This window comes from Halyomorpha halys, unplaced genomic scaffold (assembly GCF_000696795.3).
Source record: "Halyomorpha halys isolate HHAL.00 unplaced genomic scaffold, Hhal_1.1 Scaffold803.1, whole genome shotgun sequence".
NCBI lineage: Eukaryota > Metazoa > Arthropoda > Insecta > Hemiptera > Pentatomidae > Halyomorpha > Halyomorpha halys.
The window spans coordinates 322067-342362 of record NW_027115654.1 but is presented as its reverse complement, the minus strand read 5'-3'; the positions used below and the strand labels follow the sequence as shown (position 1 = coordinate 342362).

The 20296-nt window shown below is 31.1% G+C and overlaps 2 protein-coding genes across 7 annotated transcripts in view; one reads left to right on the top strand and one right to left on the bottom strand.

Annotated features, from left to right (window-relative positions):
- Positions 1–12946, top strand: part of LOC106686290 (LEM domain-containing inner nuclear membrane protein MAN1) — a 23205-nt gene extending 10259 nt beyond the window's left edge. For 4 of the 5 annotated variants that reach the window (XM_067052654.1, XM_067052653.1, XM_014429493.3 and 1 more), the window contains exons 5-12: positions 1547–1720; positions 2128–2308; positions 3927–4118; positions 6788–6917; positions 7385–7498; positions 7770–7951; positions 12507–12625; positions 12698–12946. In XM_067052654.1, the coding sequence (XP_066908755.1) occupies positions 1547–1720; positions 2128–2308; positions 3927–4118; positions 6788–6917; positions 7385–7498; positions 7770–7951; positions 12507–12625 (1092 nt within the window). In that variant the 3' untranslated portion in view covers positions 12698–12946. The remainder of the gene's footprint in view (positions 1–1546; positions 1721–2127; positions 2309–3926; positions 4119–6787; positions 6918–7384; positions 7499–7769; positions 7952–12506; positions 12626–12697) is intronic. The other variant, XM_014429492.3, reaches the window with a different exon arrangement.
- Positions 12947–19194: 6248 nt separating this feature from the next.
- The window catches only part of LOC106686292 (multidrug resistance-associated protein 1), a 44370-nt gene continuing 43268 nt past the window's right edge, over positions 19195–20296 (bottom strand). For both annotated transcript variants that reach the window (XM_067052639.1, XM_067052638.1), the window contains exons 31-32: positions 19853–20047; positions 19195–19730 (exon numbers count right to left, since the gene is read on the bottom strand). In XM_067052639.1, the coding sequence (XP_066908740.1) occupies positions 19619–19730; positions 19853–20047 (307 nt within the window). In that variant the 3' untranslated portion in view covers positions 19195–19618. The remainder of the gene's footprint in view (positions 19731–19852; positions 20048–20296) is intronic.

The window sequence follows — 20296 nt, the reverse complement described above, 5'->3', positions numbered from 1 at the left end:
TGTTCCATTTTTGACCTCCAGCCGGATCATCATTCTGCTATAATCACATATATACAACGTGTAATCTTCCAAACTAAAAAATATAATTAGAAAAATCCATAATATTTGATTACAGGAGAAAGCATTTGTTATTTATATATAAGGTTTAATTTCTTATATAAACAGACTCCATTAGGCTCCATTGTTCCAGCTTATGAACTATAACTATAACAATTATGTTCAAATATTCAAATTTACAGTCCAAAAACTGGGAAAAAAAAAAAATAATTTCTCTAATGATCAAATAAATGTTATTTATCAATAAAATCATTAAAATAATCCAATAATCCTTCCACCCTATGAAGGCTGTCATCCAATGGTACTCCCATTTCTATTATATTTGCATATTTTTCTCTCTTCGAGATAAACAAAATATCTGGCTTATATTGTGGAATGGTGTGATCAGTGTTGATGGCCTGGTCCCATTCCAGCTTGACATCCTATCAATCAATGATTGCTTGTGAGCTGTACTTATAATAAGACCTGATGTCATTCAGAATTTATTATTTTTTTCAGTAATCTTGGTGGATGATTTTAGCCATATTGTTGTGCCTTAGTAAATATTCCTTGCATTTGCACTTGACAGCCTGATGCTATGTGCTGAATTGATTCTACAGAATTATAGTTCCATAATAGTTTCTCCTCATATACAGCATTTGTAGGTCCTGGTGACTATCACCTGGTCCTGAATGACAAAATTAAATCCTTCTTTTTTGGGGAAAAAAGGGCACCTTTGTGAAGTTGTATTAGGGATGAACTCAGATTTACTCTTTCCTCTAACAAACTATGGTAAAATCTTCCATATAGTTCCTTAGATTTCCACTTTTCAAGCAGAAGTTCTTGATTTACTGCAGAGGGATGATTTTGATTTTGAAGACAGTGCAGTGTAGCCACTGTCCAATGCCACAATACTTGTGCTGACTTTCGATTTCCAATTATTTTTAATAATAATATTTTATATATCTTTTCCACTTTCAAATGTAACATTGTTCGTTAATTGTTAAAATTCCCCCTCTCCTCTACTCTGTTGATAACTTGGCCTAAAGCCATTCCTTCGCTTTCCCTCATTTTGAAAGGTGGGTTTCCTTATTTAGTTCACTATTTTCTTTTTTTTTTTAGACCTTTATTTAATTCTTATTTTCTATCTTTTAGTGCGGTCTGTATTTTTATATTTTTCTTTTATTTTTTATTATTTCCATTTTCAATATATGTCTAATACTTTTTTCTATTTATTTATTTTTTTTTTTTTTATACTTTTCACTGTACATCTTCTTTTTATTTTCTTTACTTTACTTTGCTGTAATACGTTTAGTTGTTTGTATCCTTTTTGCCCTGATGAAGCCATGCAACATGGGGAAAAACGTTGACTCAAAATAAATAGTTTATTTACTATTAGAGCTATTTTAACAACCCGAGACCGTCTTCCTTTTTTTAAATAAATATATTAAAATTTTAGTTTTAAGTTACTAATATGTTTTGTTATTAATGAATCTTTATTGACATTTAGGTCAATTGTATTAGAGAAGTTGATAAAGAAACATCAACAAAAGTGTTAAAAATTGTATACAGTGAATTGCACAACAAGCTTGCAAGCAGCCCATGTGTAAAGATAGGTGATGGACCTTTTGGTCTTTCTGACGGCGAATTAATTTCTTCTGTGGCAGAAGCTGATCCATCATTAGTAAGTATTTAATTGTTTGCCAATAATGTTTTTGTTTTTTTTTCCCCTAAATTAGTATGTCATAAGTTTTTTCCTTTGTTTCAGTCTAAATTATATTTTAAAAAAAATCTTAATGTTAGTTTTCACTGTTAAACCTCCAATATTAATTGTAGTTTAATAGACTTAATCATATATTATACTATTGGTAATAAATTCACTGATATTCATTATTAGACATCTGTATATTAAAGTTTTGACTTATATTGCAAGTTCATTTCCATTTTCAAAACATAAGTTTATTCATACCAGATTTGCATGTGGAATGATCCATGTTTTATAATAAGATTGTGAAATTTATTAGCCCATGTAAGTAAAAGTTTTAAACCTTATTTTCTCTTTTGAATTTATTTGTCTTTAATTAATTTCAGGGACCCTGGATCACTGACCAAATGTTGCCAAATGTTAAAATCCTTATATCAGCTAATCCTCGATTGAAGCTTATTGACATATCTGGAGGAATAGCCATTATTAACCCGCCTGTTCCATTTATCTGTTTAATTTTTAACAATCTTATGAAAATGGCTGACTGGGCTGTAAGAGCAGGTGTTGGTATGTAGATGATTCTTGAAAATAAGAAGTAATAGTATAAAATTTAATATTGTTTTATTAAACATTTGTATAATTTACTACCTTAAATAATAATATTTATATACTTAAAAACACTATTGATAACTATGTTATATTAAAAAAATTATATACAAATATATTTCTAAGAAGTTTTGATCTGTAAATTTTTATTAACATACTTAGTACTGGTCATGAACCCATTAACTATTTAGCTGTCTATGAAAAATTGTTTTGATGCAAAGGAATAAGTTTATTCTGGTTATAATTTTTATAGTAAAATGATGACATTTTTTAATGAGGTGAAGTAATAAAATTGTTCATGTTGAAATTTCTTTGACTCAATATAATTAGTTTAATCACTATTTGACTTCTTCTTTGACCGCACCCGGACCATGGACCATCTTCCTTTTTTAATAAATTTCTTTAATTATTAATCATTTTGGGACCATTGCCTCATCATCAGGCTCTGCATATTACATCAAGCAATTTTATTTATACAACTTATAAATAGAAAACTAAAGAGCTTTAATTTGATTAAAATAACTACCTTTTATGGTTGCTTTCTACTTATTTATTATGATAATACATTAGGATTTCTCTTTATTTAGTCCTCAAATAAAAATACATTGACATACACTGTTGTCTACAATTAAAATTTACAATGATATGTTTAAAATAAGGTCTATCTTTGATAATGTTAACTACACCTTATTAAATAATTTAGTAATTCTTCCAATCATTTAAGTCTAAAGTATTTAGACAAAAAATTTTTTTTGTGGTATCAATAATGCAATATTATTAAATAGATCAATAATTTAACTAGGGATTGTGTAATAAATGTACAAGTTATTATGTATTCCTAGACTAACATTTATTTATATAAAAATAAAATCATATATTAAAGAGAAATACAAGATAAAAATACTATGGTTTTCAGTTATTAGGGTGATGTTGCAAGTCATTAATGGGAGCAATCCCTGGTTTTTCTGCAAATACAAACTAAATTAAATAAACTCTGCTTTAGCAACCTTTACAATTATTCACAATAGATTTCCTTTAGCACTGTCTTGTATATCACGGTTGAAAAGTAACACTTCACTTGTCCCTGGCAACACTATTTCCCCTTTCACAAATATGAAACTCTCATAGTCTCCCCTGTATGTTTAGGTTTTCTACTACTTACCCATTACATGCCTACTATTCTTACTTATAAAAAATTTTATGCAATGATTGACTTAAAATCATTTTCACATTCAGATACCCAATTCTCCTTTTTTAGTAATTACATCTACACTTATGATTTTCCTATGTTACATATGGTTATATACATACATGCCTAAAGTTTACTTGTCTTTTATTCTTAACCATTTACTACTATCTGCATTAGCTTCCTGGAATGACAAACCTAAAATTAAATAATAGTAAATTCACCTCAATCAATGCCTAAAAGCATTAGGATTTAGAAGATGATGCTCATTCAGTTAGTTTCATCACATATTGCATTTTCCCCCTTTACACGAAATATTTCCATCCTTTTTCCTTAACTTATTTTTATGTAAAATATATTGCTGATTTTTTATTTTATTTATTTTTCTTGCAGCAATCATCTCCTTCTTGGCCATATACTTTGGTGCTCGTTGGTATATGATGAGAGAAGCTTCTCACAAACAAGAAGTTTATAAACTTGTTTCTAACATCATCGAAATTGTTGCATCTCAATCACAGGGGCCGGAAAGTTATATTGCTATCAGTCATGTGAGAGATCAGCTTATTGCACCTCAAGACAGAAACAGTTAGTAATGATGTGTATATTTAAAATAAGAAGTACTCAATAAGATAATAGTATATACATGAAAGGATTGGGGTAAGAATATGACATGCCACATGATAAAAATTGTTTGGCAGAGCAGTTTTGAAAAATACAATTCTTATTATTTACACAAAATTCTAATTTTTTTCGAAATCACTTTCTTGCCTCAAACCATCAAAATTTTTAGTCTATGTGTGATAAAATTCTTTATTATGTGCAAGTTGGGAGAGGATAGTTTTAATTTCTGGAAAAAATACCAAACACAATGTTTGTTTATTCTAAGGAAACATGCAAAACAACAATAGCACATAATACAAGAAAATAATATTTTTGAAGGATATGAAACTCCTGAAATACAAATTAACCTTTTTTTTTTTTTTAAATAATTTATTTATTGTTATTTACAACTGTATAAAAATATATACATCAAGTAAATTTGCTGTAAGTGATATAATGGCATAATATAATCATGTGGAGAATCTATCCATTGATAGAACTCCTATAACATTTCTAGAGGCCATCTTCTTTTCAGATGCCTAGGAGGATTATTAGGTAATGAAGGAGAAGCCAGGTTAGAAACGAGTGGGTTTGGGTAGTTAGGAAGTTTATCATGGAAAGATTGGTATTTGGTTCTGGCCGAATTGGCAACATATGGAACATTGAGGTTCTGATGGATGACTTGATTTGTGACAAAGTAAGAAGCATTTAGGATTTTGGACTGTAAGGATTGGATTCGGTAGGAATTTGATGGTTTAGTGGAGCCCTAAAGCTCAACTCCGTATGCCCAGATAGGCCTTATAGTAGTCATGTAGATCAGTCTTTAGTAATGGATTAGACTGTTTGTCTTGTAAATGTTGAAATAGTCGGAATCGACGAGCAGTTTTCTGTCTTTTCAGTCTTGTATATGGATTCCATGTCAGTCGTTTGTCCAGATGTAATCCTAAGTAACGGATCTATACAACAGGAATAATTGTGGTATTATTGAAGGATACTGTGGGGCAAGAGGTCATGGGTTTACGACAAAGGATAAATGTGATTTGATAGGATTTATTGGAATTTATTTTAATCCTCCAGTTTTGGTACCATTCTTCAAGGTGGTGATGTGGGATTGGAGGGTTTGGGATATATTGGAAGGATCATTATTCACTGACAACAGACATGTCATCAGCATACGTGGTGAGGATGGGTTGGGACGTCAGCTGTAAAAACTGTATGAAGAATAGGACCAAGTATACTACCCTGAGGTACACCAGCAGACTGGGGAAATAGGGATGAATAAGCGCTGTTGTGATTTACTTGAAATAATCTGTCGGAGAGATAAGAACGGATAATCAGAAAATATGTTGGGGGTAGGAATTAACGGATCTTGTATAGCAGTCCTGGGTACCAGACTCAATCAAAAGCCAATTTATTTTTTAAATAGTAACCTATAAAATGTAGTTGTTTCATTTCTTGCAGACATTTTCAAGGAACTTGCCCTAAAAATTACCTTAAATGTCTATACGAACTTTTATAACAATTTCAAGTTTTCACACTTTTTATGTATTTTTATTTGCTGTTATTATTATTTACTCTCCTATTTAATCAAATACCATGATACCACATTTTTTCACTTATTCAAGTTCACTGTATTGAAGTTTTTTCCACAAGTATCAAGTCGCCATGATAACGATAACTGTCTCATACCTACATACACACCCAACTTTTTTTATTATATAAATTAACTGCGTTCATTTGGTGTTGAATTTTTTTGTTTATAAATGCGATAATTTAACCTTATCATCTACTTATATTAGTTAAATTTTGGTTTTCTGCCAAAAATATTTTTTTAAGATCATAATAAGACAAGTTAGTTTCGAAACTACCTCATCTAATTTTTCACAAGTTCTCAATACATAACGTCACCAAGTAAAATCATATTGACCAATAGCTGTACAACCATTTGCTTCTAGTTTTTTCTATCAATTTTTTGATTGAGGCTGTATTAAAACTAATTACTTAACCTGGTTTATCCATTTTAGGTTTCCATGATTTTTAAAAAATATTGACTTCATTGTCCCCAATTTTGCATGTGCTCCTTAACTTTAACTATAGGAGTATGGTATGTAGTTATTTAGTTCGTAGCCTTGAAGAACCCAATAAAATCTAATAAAAATGTACTAGATCAGAGTCAGTATCAGATGTATTATAATTTATTGTCTAATTTTATTTTTAATTACTTACCATTACCGATAATAAGCATTTCTTGCATTTTAGTTTTCATTGATTTAGCACAGATGAAATAAACTATTTAATATTTTGTTGTTTTTGATTTGCTCTTTTTTAACATCTTGTCAACAACCAGCCTGAACCCTACCCAGAAGCATTTTAGCTTCAATTTTATTTTTGAACATTGAAATATATTATTCAGTTTTTAAAATACTAACTGTTTATAAGAATATTTTCCTCAATTCTGTTTCGATGAAATAATTAGTTGGTTTAATGATGAAGGTGGAGAATGACACTATAAGACTGTCCAATTATGTTGGTTTGAATTATAGTATTACATTAAGCGTATAGAATTACTTCTAGTACTTGAAAATCTTAATTTTTATTATCTATTTAATCTAGTATATTTATTCCCATTTATCTATTTTTTTTTTAAATATTAGGTATGGATAAACTTTGGAAGGATGCAGTGGATGTTCTAAATTCTGATTCAAGAATCAGATGTGAACAGCAGGTTGTGGAAGGAGAAGATTGCCTGGTCTGGAGATGGGTCGCATCCTCATACAACCCTAAGTAGGCTTCAGTATTTTAAATTTAAGATTTTTTGTAAATGACAAGCGTAACTATTTATTTTGTAACGTGTTCTTTTAAAAATACAATATACTTTAATTTTTATGCAATAATGTGTTTTATTTATATCCATATTCTCTTGTAACCTATTAAAGACATTTTCTGGACTAAGTTTAATTTATTTATTTACACAAGCAATATTTATAGTGCATGGAAGAGATTTATTCTTACATTTTAATTGATAGTCATATAATTATTATATTATAGGAGGGAAAGTAATTATTCTGCATTTCGTGACTTAAATAGGGATTATAATTTATGCTTATTACAATGTTTTATATTATCACTTTGTCAACTATCTGTTGAAATGATCTATTGTGATAACTTATTTTTTTTTTTTTTTTTATGTACATTGTCACATTGAATCTGTTTTAAGACATGATGAGTGTAATTTATTATTTTGATTTTAGTAAACGCAAAGTATGGCAAGGGCAAGCATTTGACACAATGGAAGGAAGTGTTAACTCTCTCCCCAACAGTCCAACATCCTGCCTGAAGATTCGGCATATGTTTGATGCTGCTCTGTAAGAATATTGTGTCTTATTCAAATGTACTGATATTTATTCAGTGAAATCTTACATTTAATTTTTTCCAATAATTTTACTAAGATTATTCTATAATTTTTTTTATGTTTTCATGGTGTTTTGCTCTATGGTTACTAGTTATTGAAAACTATCTAAGTGATAAAAGTTAAAATTTAGTACCTTATAATAAAAGCTTATCTTTTTTATTTATTTATTCATGTTTTCTTTTTTAAATGTAAATGGTTTTATCATGTATATATCTTTTTTTTAGGGAGGAAGGTGATGATTGGGTTGCAACTGTAGTTGATGCAATTCTTGAGAAATGTAGTGATGCCAGGATTCTGCATATAGCTGTTGAGAGGCAGTCGAGAGAGGGTTGTGTCTATATGAAATGTGCTTCACCTAGAGATGCTGGCATTGCTTACAGGGCACTTCATGGATCTTGGTTTGATAGTAAGTAGTAATTTTTCATAAGTGTCTATATCGCTATCCCAGTTCCACAGTGTAGCAAAAATGGTTATTTAGAGATATGCATGTAATCCCAGCAATAAGGGTAAAATCTGTACAGTTCGATACTGTAATATCTCAAGATATTTTTTATACTTAGATTTTATGATATATGTTTTACTATGATTTTTTGTTTCACTGTTTAAATCTTACCCTTAATTGTAAGATTATATGCATATCTCGAAATTACTATACTTTGAGATGTTACACTGTTAAACTGGGGCAGCGATATGCTATGATTGTGCTTCTGCAAAGATAAATGTAATAATTATGGGTAAAGTGCTAACATAATGAAATATGTATGGCATATAAAATGCATATAACACATTCATATTAATGGAAGATTATTGATTGACCGTGTGTGAAGATGAAAGGAATATGGTCCGGGTGCGGTCAAGAAAAACTCAAATAGTAGAAATATACTAATTTAATGAGCCAACGTTTCGCCCCACGTTGCAGGGCTTCTTCAGGGCTAAAAAAGATACAAACACATAGTTACAAAAGGAAAACAAAAACTTAAGTGCAAAATAACAGGGGTATAAAATGTAAAAAAGTAAGATATAATAAGAAAAATTAAAGCTAGTAGATAGTAAATGTAAAGGGTAATAGTAACAAATAGATAACAAAAGAAATAAAAGAAATATTAAAGAACATACAAATAAAGAGATGTAAAAGAAAAAAGAATACAAATCAAATGATGAAACAGAATGCCTACCTATTTTGACGGCAGTCAAAACTAAAATGACCGTTGGGGATGGGAGGAGTGGGGACAGCAGTAGTGCCACTATTTTCGTTGTTGTGGCACTACTGCTGTCCCCACTCCTCCCATCCCCAACGGTCATTTTAGTTTTGACTGCCGTCAAAATAGGTAGGCATTCTGTTTCATCATTTGATTTGTATTCTTTTTTCTTTTACATCTCTTTATTTGTATGTTCTTTAATATTTCTTTTATTTCTTTTGTTATCTATTTGTTACTATTACCCTTTACATTTACTATCTACTAGCTTTAATTTTTCTTATTATATCTTACTTTTTTACATTTTATACCCCTGTTATTTTGCACTTAAGTTTTTGTTTTCCTTTTGTAACTATGTGTTTGTATCTTTTTTAGCCCTGAAGAAGCCCTGCAACGTGGGGCGAAACGTTGGCTCATTAAATTAGTATATTTCTACTATTTGAGTTTTTCTTGACCGCACCCGGACCATATTCCTTTCATATTCATATTAATGCTACTTCAATTGTTCATATCTGTGTTTCTAGTTTTTGAAAGCTCACAATATTTTCCTATAGGTGACGTATCATACTTTTGATTGAAACCCATAGTTGATTATGTCATGTGCAATATCAATTGGTTTCGTCTTTTTGAAATATAATTGAATTTAATTGTTTGGACTATTGTCATTATTAGAAATGATAGAAAAAATAAATTATTTTTATATATATATATATATTATTTTATTTATATATTAGTATTATTTTATTGTGTTTAATGTTCTTTACTGATCTTGGACCTACTAAATGTTATCATTATTTAATTTGTGTCTAAGGGTTCAATATTTTGCACTTTTATTTTATATTTATCATCTTGATTCTACATCACAGTCAGCCATCATCCATTGTTAATACAAATAAACATAACTTAATTAATTAATATAATTTATTAATTTAATTTATTAGTTTAATTTATCTATTGAAGATCCTCCATCTGTAGCAAAGTTGGGCAGAAATTAACTAAAGTTGAAACTAGTAGCTAAAATTGTCATGGATACAATATTTATTTATCAATGTTTCATATATGAATAAGGGTCGTATCCATGGCAATTTTAGCTATTAGTTTCAACTAAAGCTAATTTTTACCCATCTCTGCTCTGACATCAGAGCTGTGTGTTAATAATTACTTGAAGACAGCTATGAGAATTCGATAAGGTAATAATGAACAGAAACGGCAATCTCCCCAAGGCGGTTTGAATTTCCTGTGAGATTTAACAGAATTGTCACCTTATCTGGCTCAGGTTCAGAAAATATCTATTTTCCTGAAGTCTTTTGAAATTCTAACTCTCAATTTGACTTATTATGTAAGAATTATTATGAAGACAAATCTCTTAAGCAGTCGGTTCAGAGTTTTTAGATATTTAGACAACACTTTATTTTATTTTCCAATTATAAACAACATACATTTTTATAAATTAGTCAGAGTATGTGACATTATTTGTTTTGATTATAATACTTCTTTTTTTTTAAACAACTTTTTGTCCATATACTTCTTTGCAGTTAATTCAAGCACCCTAGAAGCCCAGGCTTTAGGAATTTCACCACCTCTGCCCCTCCATGACGGCTGGCCTCCACACGATAACCTGATTGCTTTCTTTTTTTTATTTTCATTTAACAATTTAAATGATAACATCTTTTTAGATATCTATGGCTAAAAAATGTATTTTAAACTTATTGAGAGGATTACTAGTAATTTTTCAACATTATAGTTGTAGTATGTGTTCAGGAATTTACTTTTTATTGTTATGATATGTATGAAGATTTTAAGTGAAAAGTAGTTAGTAGTATTAAAACCTAGTAACCCATTGGACTAATGTGTGTAAAGATTACTTAACTATGACAGAATCCTTACTAACTTCAGAAGATATTGGTGGTCATGGAAGCTGCTGACAATAATTCTTAGAATCAGCCCAAGCAAAAAATAGTAATTCAGAGAATTGATTGCAACAGACTATCCAGAAGACTGCTCCTTATAAGTTTATGCTTGTTTTTATCCTCAGGTAAAAAAATTGTGTTCTGGTAAAGAACATATTTCAATTGTCCTGCTTAAAATATCATGTATCCACCCAGCTATATCATATTCGTGTCGTATATCTAATAATCAGCTCTCTAAGAAATAAAGTGCTGACTTTTCCATCTTTCAGCAACTCTATAAACAGATGTACATACATGGATCTTATTAAAAAAAACTTGCTTCAACTCTTCAATCAAGTAGTGTTGATGCACTAAAAAATTGTTGTTATAAAGCCATAAATATTGTCAATATCGAGATGAAAACTGTCATTAACAATAATTTTCATAAATATTACAAAATTATGAATATATGAGAACATTCTTCAATCAAAACAGATATATTATACTGTGTTTTCAATTGAAACAATGATATTCCATTCTACGTGTTCTCAGCAGTTCTTGTAGTTTAGCCTGACTCCTTGTCATCCTATACTACTAGAACTGCTTACTTTACGGAATTTGTGTAGTTACCAAATGCAAAATAAGTACCCATTCAAGCTTTCTACAATATAAGAAATTTGATCAAAGCCAAGATAAAAACTAATAATTTGCAGACAACACAGCTGTCATCTGACAATCAGATATGACTAAGGTTTCACTTACTCCTTTGCTTTGGTTACAACAATTACAGGACTAATTTAGAAAGCAAAATCTTGAACTTGGGGATATCAGAGCTCCTCACTTCCACTTTTTGACATAACACTTGCCCTCCTGTTGATAATAATGTTCTCATTTTATTGACGAGCACTCTTTTTTACTTATGATTTCGCTAGCACACTCATTTTACAGAAAGATCTGAGCATTGACAACAGACATTTTTTGTTTTCTCATTCCTTCTGTAGGAATAGTCAGCTTTAAAAATTAGACAAAGATGAAGATACTTAGTAAAACCTTTATGGACCCAAGATTAACAAATATGGTTAGCCAAAAACATTTGGACAATAAATATGAAGATTTTCCATTTAAAATTTCGGAAGTTTTATAGCTCTAGTTTGAAATAAATTGCTACTGATGCTGGTCTCTCATGTGATAATATCATTTTGTTCTTATCCACCTATTACTATAGACTGAGAAATGGATGTTGATGTAGGATTAAAGATTTAAAAAAAAAATGAAAAATAGCAAAACAAAACCATTAGAAAGAAATTAGGTTTCCTGTCTGTTCTCGCCAGAATGAGATTTACTCTGCAGACCCACTGAAAAATAATACTCCCTGAGGCTGAATTCGAACCGGGACTACTTCTGGTGAGGACATAAGTTGTTGAGATGTCAACAGTACACGCCACCCTAGCCTCATTCTTAAGTTCTTTTCTATTTGAAAGATAAGTAGTTTGGGAGGAACAGACTTTTTAGCATACAAGATGAATTCCCCCTCCCCATGAATTATTCAATGGTATTAGCAAATTGACTCCACAGTACCTATTAATAAACTGTCCTTGCACCTCTGTTCATCATGGAAAACAAGTTTCTTTTGGAGTAAAAGGCTCTTAACTATACATTTACACTGAGAAAGTTGTACATGTAGAAACAATTAGTCATCAATTTATTTATGTCTTTGGATGTAACAAATTCAAGTGATGTTTTACCCAATAAAGTTTAAACGAAATTCTCTGCTAAACTAATGCTCTTTCCAATAATCGTAATAACTAGTATTATCTATCTTCCTATGTTTCATTTAGTTTGATAATGAATAATTTTAAAAATTTAAATTTTGAAGGCAATCTTGTGACTGTCAAGTACATTAGAGAGGCTCGTTACTTAGAACGATTCCCAGAATCAGCAAAATGCACCCAACCTTTGTATCCATCTAATGAAAGTAGGAACTCACTCAACTAAGTAAGTATTTACTTAAAATATACCAAAATTAGAGGATTTGTTTTGTATGATAATTGATGTTAAATTTTATAGTTTCAGGGAATCTGTGGTTATTAGAACTTCTAACTTATTTTTAACTTGGATGAGACTTAAGCTAAATTTTACTATTAAAGCTGGTATTTTTTTAAATATTTAAACTGAAATGCAGCTTGTCTAACAGTTTTGCTGTTTGTTTGAATTGTTATCTAATATTATTTGTAATTTAATATTTTTATGTAATTTTCGATAACATTAGAAATTTGTATTTTTGAAATAAAATAAAAATGACTCGTATGTATTAGATATTTTTGTCCTCAAACAAATTTATACCATGTTAGTTATTCTTGAAGTGACTGTGTTGTATTTTGTTAAATTAATTACTAAAAGGAACTTTTTATGAATTTCCTTATCTTGTACATTGGCATTTATGACTGATATTTCAATTTATTTTTAATATGAAAAGGAATGTTTAAAAAATTTCATATATATATTTTATTAAAAAAGGTTCTTGATCTTTCCTAAACCTTATGAGAAAAAAACAAAACAATATTATAACAACTGCAGGTGTAAATGGAGTTCAATGCTTTGTAGATGAAAGTTAGTTATATCTAGAGTTAAAACAGGTAATTTTTATTAGATTTAAATTTCTTCCTTTGTAGCCTAGTAATCCACAATTATGATTTCCCCATGTCGGTCCAGTTAAAAGATCCTAAAATAGTTGATGATTTTATTGAACAATGTGCGTAGAAATATTACTAAAATACTGAACCTGTGGCAGAAAAAAAACTATAACCAGGTAGCCTTATGAACTATAAAGGAAGTTTTAGAAGTGTTACGGTTACATGATTTCAGATTGTATACTTCCTATTTTTAAAGTATATACAATTAAATTTGGCATTTTGAAAAGGGCTCAACTCAAAAACTACACTTAAGTACTGAATATAGTACTATTATTTTTTTAAGTACCTATAAAATTTCATTTTGATACTAATTACAGACCACTTGTTTTAAATAATGTGTAATGTTCTGTCTCAACAATTTAAAATTTTCCAAATTAAGAGTAGATTTTATTACAGAGATTTTCTTAGAAATAAATTGGTGAAAAATAGATGGTAAAAATTTCGTATTGTTAACTAGAAATACTTCTGTTCATAAATTTTAATATTTTGTATAAGAAGTCCAAGGTCCTGGCCACTTTACCGTGCTACATCTCTACAAGTAGTACATTATTATGATCCTAGCAACTATTAATATAAAAGCCAATGTTACCTTCACAATAATAAAATGGCTTTTAGAGGTGTCAGACAACTCTTTAACCTTTTATGGCCATTTATTACAATGTTGCTCAACTTCACCATAATTGACTATAGTAAAAGAATTTTATGTATTTAGGCAGCATAGATGAATAAATAAAGTATTTCTCTCTCTCTCTCTCTCTGCCTTAGCTAGAGATAAACATCAATTTTGTTTTTTGTAGATAATTCACATAGAATTCGTGTGGAATGATAATTAAACTGCAGTATCGAAAAATTCTTCAAATTAAATATGGATAACAATTTCTTTTGAATCATCAGCCACTACTTAAAATACTTGAATTGGTTTTGTATAAGTGGAACTAATAAGTGCTAAAGAAACTAGTGGGTTTTATATACTTTGTCAGTTACCACACTTGTGAGTGTTCATTTTAAAAATGTCCTAATTTTTTCTGGTATTGTAAAGAACAATATGCATTACAAAAAAACAAAGCTCAAAGCACTTTTTAGGTCCAAAATCCAATTAGTTCTTGCAATGGACCACCAAATGAAGTACTAAGAGATGTTAAAAGTACACTTATGTCATTGAGGCACTGGCTGTGAAACATGATATCTGACATTAATTGTGGATCAGTGATTTTGGTTTCATCAATTTTAGCGTTAATTCCATGGATTTTTATTTTTAAATGAATGGTGCTTGCATAAAATTATGGTTAGTGTCCCCTGCTTGAAGTTAAAATATAATTAACAAACATTTTAATATTGTGAACGTTTTCTTTTTTCTATATCCAGGTTTTAGGATTGGCTGACTCAAATAATCTTCTCAATCTGATTCCACAACCTACAATAAATTCATAATAAGAAAAAGAAGTGATGAAACTTTAAAGATATAAAATAAAAATCAGGTTTGGTGTGCGCATCACACAACTTTCTCTTACCATGAAGGCCACAGCTAGGCAGTGGTGAAACGTACCCGCGCTAAAGGCACACGTACAAAGAGCGCAAAATAAACAATTTTCAAATTGGGGTTTAAATTTTCTTTGATAATAGCTGTATTTTTGTATTAAAACAATAATAGATTTCACAGAAATTCTAAAAAATTTTTCAAAGTTCAGTCAAGTAGGAGCTTAAGCTCTAACAAATTAGAGGTTGGTAAAAAAAAAAAAAAAATGTGATTTGAAATGTATTTTCTATATTTTGATCTCAGGAAGCCACATGAAAAATTGGGGAATTTTTAAAAATTGGTTTACACTCGAAGTTTTAGCCCTGAAGATGATTTTATTTTAATAAAAACACAAACGAAATGTATGGACATCAACAAGGGGATAATATTTTGTTCAGACCTAGTTGGAGTTGAGGAAAATGTGGTAAAGAAATCAAGCTGATAGTCACCAGAAAGACACGACGCGAAAGCTTTAACAACCTTACACGCTCAACCCCTGCTATGTCATAAGACACTGGAGTTCCACCACTCGTAACTGGAAGGCAGCAACTCGAGATGAAGACAACAGGCGGATGCTAATAGAGGAGGCTCTGGCACGGAAAGGGTTATAGTGCGTACTTAATGAGTTGTCACTTAGTAGGAAGAGCAAATATAACGGTGTAATATAGTTTATTTTGTTTTAATGAAACAAACTATTTAATATTTGGACTTATGTCAAAATTGGTTAATTAAATAATTAATTTATCTCTTATATAAAAAAAGTTGTTAGTGATCACCGCTTTTTTTTCTTCTTACCCTTCTAAAAAGTTTTATTTTAACAAATACATATATACAGTTTAACACAATAGTATAATAAGGCAATCCTCCTCGGCCGACTGAAACCCCGATTCAGCGACGGTCCTATCACTTTTGAAAAATTTACTTAAATCGGGAGGAGGATACTTACTAGTTAAATCGAGCAATATTTAAAAAGTGGCTAATATTGAAAAAAAACGCGTATACTATATACTTAGATCTACATATTACCTATCCTTGCCGTTTTAAAAGTTTAGCCACTGTTTCAATGTTGCTCGATTAAAATAATATTCCAACTTAAGTCTCCTCTTCCCGTTTTAAGTAAATTTTCCAAAAGTGATATAAAACCGTCTAATATGGATCATGGAACGCCATCGTAGCTGCTCTCAAGAAGGATGGCATCAAAGTTAACCCAGCCAAGACGGATGCCATCGTGATGTCCTTTCAGAAAGGCAAGAAGAGCAGACTACCCCAGCGGTTCGTCGTGGATGGCGAGGGTAGGAATATCTCCAACAACATCCTCTACCTCGGCGTAACTCTTGACCGGCACCTCACCCTCTCCAGTCATGCCAAAGGGAGACTCAAGCTGGCCCGGCAGAAGTCGCATAGGCTCTACCATCTACTGACGTCACAACAACTATCGCTGCGCCTGAAGCTACAAATATATAAGGCCATCATTCGTCCAACGCTGCTCCATGGTGCACCACTAATGAGACACCTCTACAAGACAACACTGACCAACCTACAGGGTTTCCAGAACTCCCTCCTGAGGCGAATAGTACGAGGAACATCACTCCAGCGGGCCAGGAACAGAGAAATTTGTGCAGAGCTCCAACTCCCAACCGTGCCAGAATTCATAGGCCGTAGGCACATCAAGTTCTTTGATGGGCTGAAAGCCTGTGGCAATCCTCTGTTCAGAGAAATCACCCCTCCACCAAGACCTGGGAGGTGGCAGAGCACTGTTCCCTTGGTCGATGTTCTCGCCTTGGGAGGGACTATTGGCTCTACAGCCTGAAGTCATCACTTCATCAACGCCAGCCGGAATAGCCCCTCCCTATTCCTAGTACGCTCACGGCAGACTCATGCCATCATCGATGACATCGCCTTCAGCGGACCCGGCAGCTTATCTTATAATGCCACACTGGCAATCCAAGATATATTTTTACCTGTGTATATACATTTATTTCCTTTGTATATATTTAATTTGTTGTTTTAAAATTTCTAGGTCAGAAAAAAAAAAATAAATAAAAATCATGGAACGCCCACTACAACTCAAAAACTCCTTAAAATGTAGGCCACTACAGAAGAAGGAAACAGTGCAGAATCAAAATATATATTGGTATATTCAGTACCGGTATCATACAGTATTGGTATAGTATATTCATACTAAAAACCATAAATTCAGAAATAGGGGTTATGGAAAAAAAAAAAATCCGTTTCCAGTTCGCCGGCTGGAGGAGTTCAAGTTCCCCGCCGCCCTACGTCAACTGATCAGAACTTACCTAAGTGGAAGGTCCTTCGTCGTACGGGTTGGTGAAGAACTATCGCCTCCAGTCCCCACCACCTGCAGAGTACCGCAAGGTTCAGTGCTGGGATCCTTGTTCTTTGTATTCTTCACTGCGCTGATTGTGTCCCTGGAGCATGGAGAAGCAATGGCTGCATCCTATGCAGATGATATAGGAATCTATGCCTTTAGCGCCAGGCCTAAATGGGCTCCCACCCTTGCATGGGAAGCTTCTGCCACAATCGTTGCTGCATTGAAGAAGAATGGCATAATAAGGGTAAACCCGTCTAAGACTGAAGCTATTGTTATATATCCAAAAAAGCTGATTGCCCCAGAGATTCGTAGTGGATTAACAGCGGCGAACAATTTCTAACACCATCCTCTCCCTTGGTGTGACGTTGGATCGCCATCTCACATTCTCTTATCATGCCAGCTCAAGCTGGCCCAACTTAAATCTTACCGGCTACACCATCTGCTCACTTCACCGCAGCTTTTACTACGCCTGACGCTACAAATTTACAAGGTGGTAATCAGACCGACTCTTCTCCATGGCGCAGCTTTAATTAACCTCTACAAGACAACGTATGAAAAATATATCCCCACTCTTTTATTTCCAAACCTCTTTATTTCTATATATGGTTACAGAATACAAATATGTAATACAATACATTATATTTTTTTTATAAAACTGAAAATATTTGGAGCGTTGTGCACATTACACAACTTTCACTTACTAACCTGGAAGGTGAAAATTTTAAACAAAAATTTCTATAATCCTGTTGCTATGAAAATCATTGATTAAGAGTTTGTTGAGGTGCGAACAAGATTTTTTTCCTGCCAAGAATACAACAGTTTCACAAAAGATAAAAAAAAAAAAGTGTACAAAATTAATGTTATTGAATGGGATTGGGCGATCTCAGCTTTTTCTGATTTTTTTTTTTTCGGCCAAGACTCCCATTACTGCCTAACCATGGTTGGTTGGGGGTCAAAGTTTTTCATTCATTTTGTTTCTGATTTCACATTCTCTAAATCTAGACTCATGTCTTAGCTGGTCGCATAAAATAGATGCATGCGCCTGTCAAATTGAGACTTAATAATTTTTTTATTTTATTCGTTTCTCATCACGCTTAAAAATCCTATAAATCTTAATATCTTAGATATAAATATTTTTAAGATCTTCGTTTTTTCCATAGTATATAATACAACCACGTTACTGCCTTATTTTCGGAAATTTGTTTTTAACAAGGAAAATATGTTTCTATTTTTTTCTCCATTAGTTAATCCTTGGATTCTTTCGTATTTAACTATTTTTAATACTACTAACAATGAGAAATAGTAAATACTTTCAAATAAACAAAATTAAAGTTATTTTAGCAGAAGCCGTTTTGAAAATTCGATTTTGGAAATCTGCCAGCCTAGTTTACTAGGGATAAGACCTAGCTGATATTAAAGACCATTCAATTGCACATTGATGTACCGAGTTTAATCAAAATCGTTTCAGCCATTTTTGAGGAAATTGTAAAGATGTTAGAATCGATCCTACAGAGGGCACTTCCGGTAGGTCAATTTTAATTTAAAAGATGCAACATTACAAGCATATACGCACCTTAAACATGTAATGCCAATTTCGTACGACTTTTCGTTTTTGAGTTAGGCTGTTAACTACACACAAACGCAAACTTTATCCAAAGTTGATTATTAGTACCCAAGGACCTTAAAACGAGTTTTGCATCATAAACTGTAAATGGAAATTTTGGTGAATGTCGCTAAGCAGAACGTTATGCTATGGAAATTGTTAGTTTTCTATTTCTAGTTAGTTATTTATTAGGTAATTGATTAATAATTTAGTTTTTCATATGCTTGAACTTCATATGTATCTCAATGATTTTAAAGTTGAGTGATTATCCTTTTTAATGTAAGAAGACATAAAGATATGAAAATACAGGAGGAATTTCCAAATTCCAGATATTAGTGTAAAAGAGAAATAAGTCAGATAATAAAAAATTAATGAAGTTGGAAAAAAAAAAATTACACAATATTTAAGTAAAACATTTTATAAAAACAGTTACGAAGTAATCTCTGAAGTACCAATGTACATAAACATTTAGTGGATAATTGTTTATAACAAATATATAATATTGTTTGATAACACAAACTTTAAATTACTATTAACCATAAAAATTATGGTTGTAAGTACGAGAAACTATGTCAAACAATTTCTTTTATATGCTACCATTAAAGAGTGATGCACAACTTGACTTTTAGTAACACATCTATACCATAATATTTTTTATTTTAAATAGGTTTTGGCTACTAAGAACCTTTTGATCAATGATTATTTTATTTTTTCTAAATCACAATTACTTTTCACAGTCGGCAGTATTAATATCATCTTTGATATTATATAAAAATGTAAAATTTTTAGCTTTTAGTTTTGTTAATTCATAAAGTTACTTCATTATCATTGGACAGAGATTTATCTAAGCAAGACCTGCATCTTGGGCCATACTATAGAAAAGTGAAGACTTGTTTTTTAGTAGAACATTAGGTGAATCAAATTCTAGAACTTTCCCATGATCCAAAACAAGAACTCTGGAAATAAAATTACATTATAATTAATACTCATACTAACAAAGATATATATATTTATGTAATATTTAAATCAATATTTTTAATATTAGAGTAATGTAAAGAAATCAATTAGGCTTTCTGACTTGTCTGAGTCCATAATTGTGTTTAATCTGTGAGCAATGGTGAAGATAGTACAATCAGCAAATTCTGATCTGATTGTTCTCTGAATGAAGTCATCAGTTTCCAGATCAACAGCTGCTGTAGCTTCATCCAAGATTAAGATCTTAGTTTTGCGGAGGAGAGCTCGAGCCAAGCAAATTAGCTGTCGCTGACCAACACTAAAAAGATATATCCTCAAATTAAAATCTATAAATATAAAAAGAGGTTTGTTCAGATCAGAAAATATTTTTTTTTTTCTTCAATTTTTACTCAATTTATTTTTCACTGAAACTAAATAAATGTTAGCAAGAAATCAATCATATTTATTCTTATCAATGAGTTAGTAAGTTTGGAAGTTTATTGTTCTCTCTAAAATAAACTCTGTGTGGAAATGAATAAAATGTATTTTGATCAGGAGCTTATATATA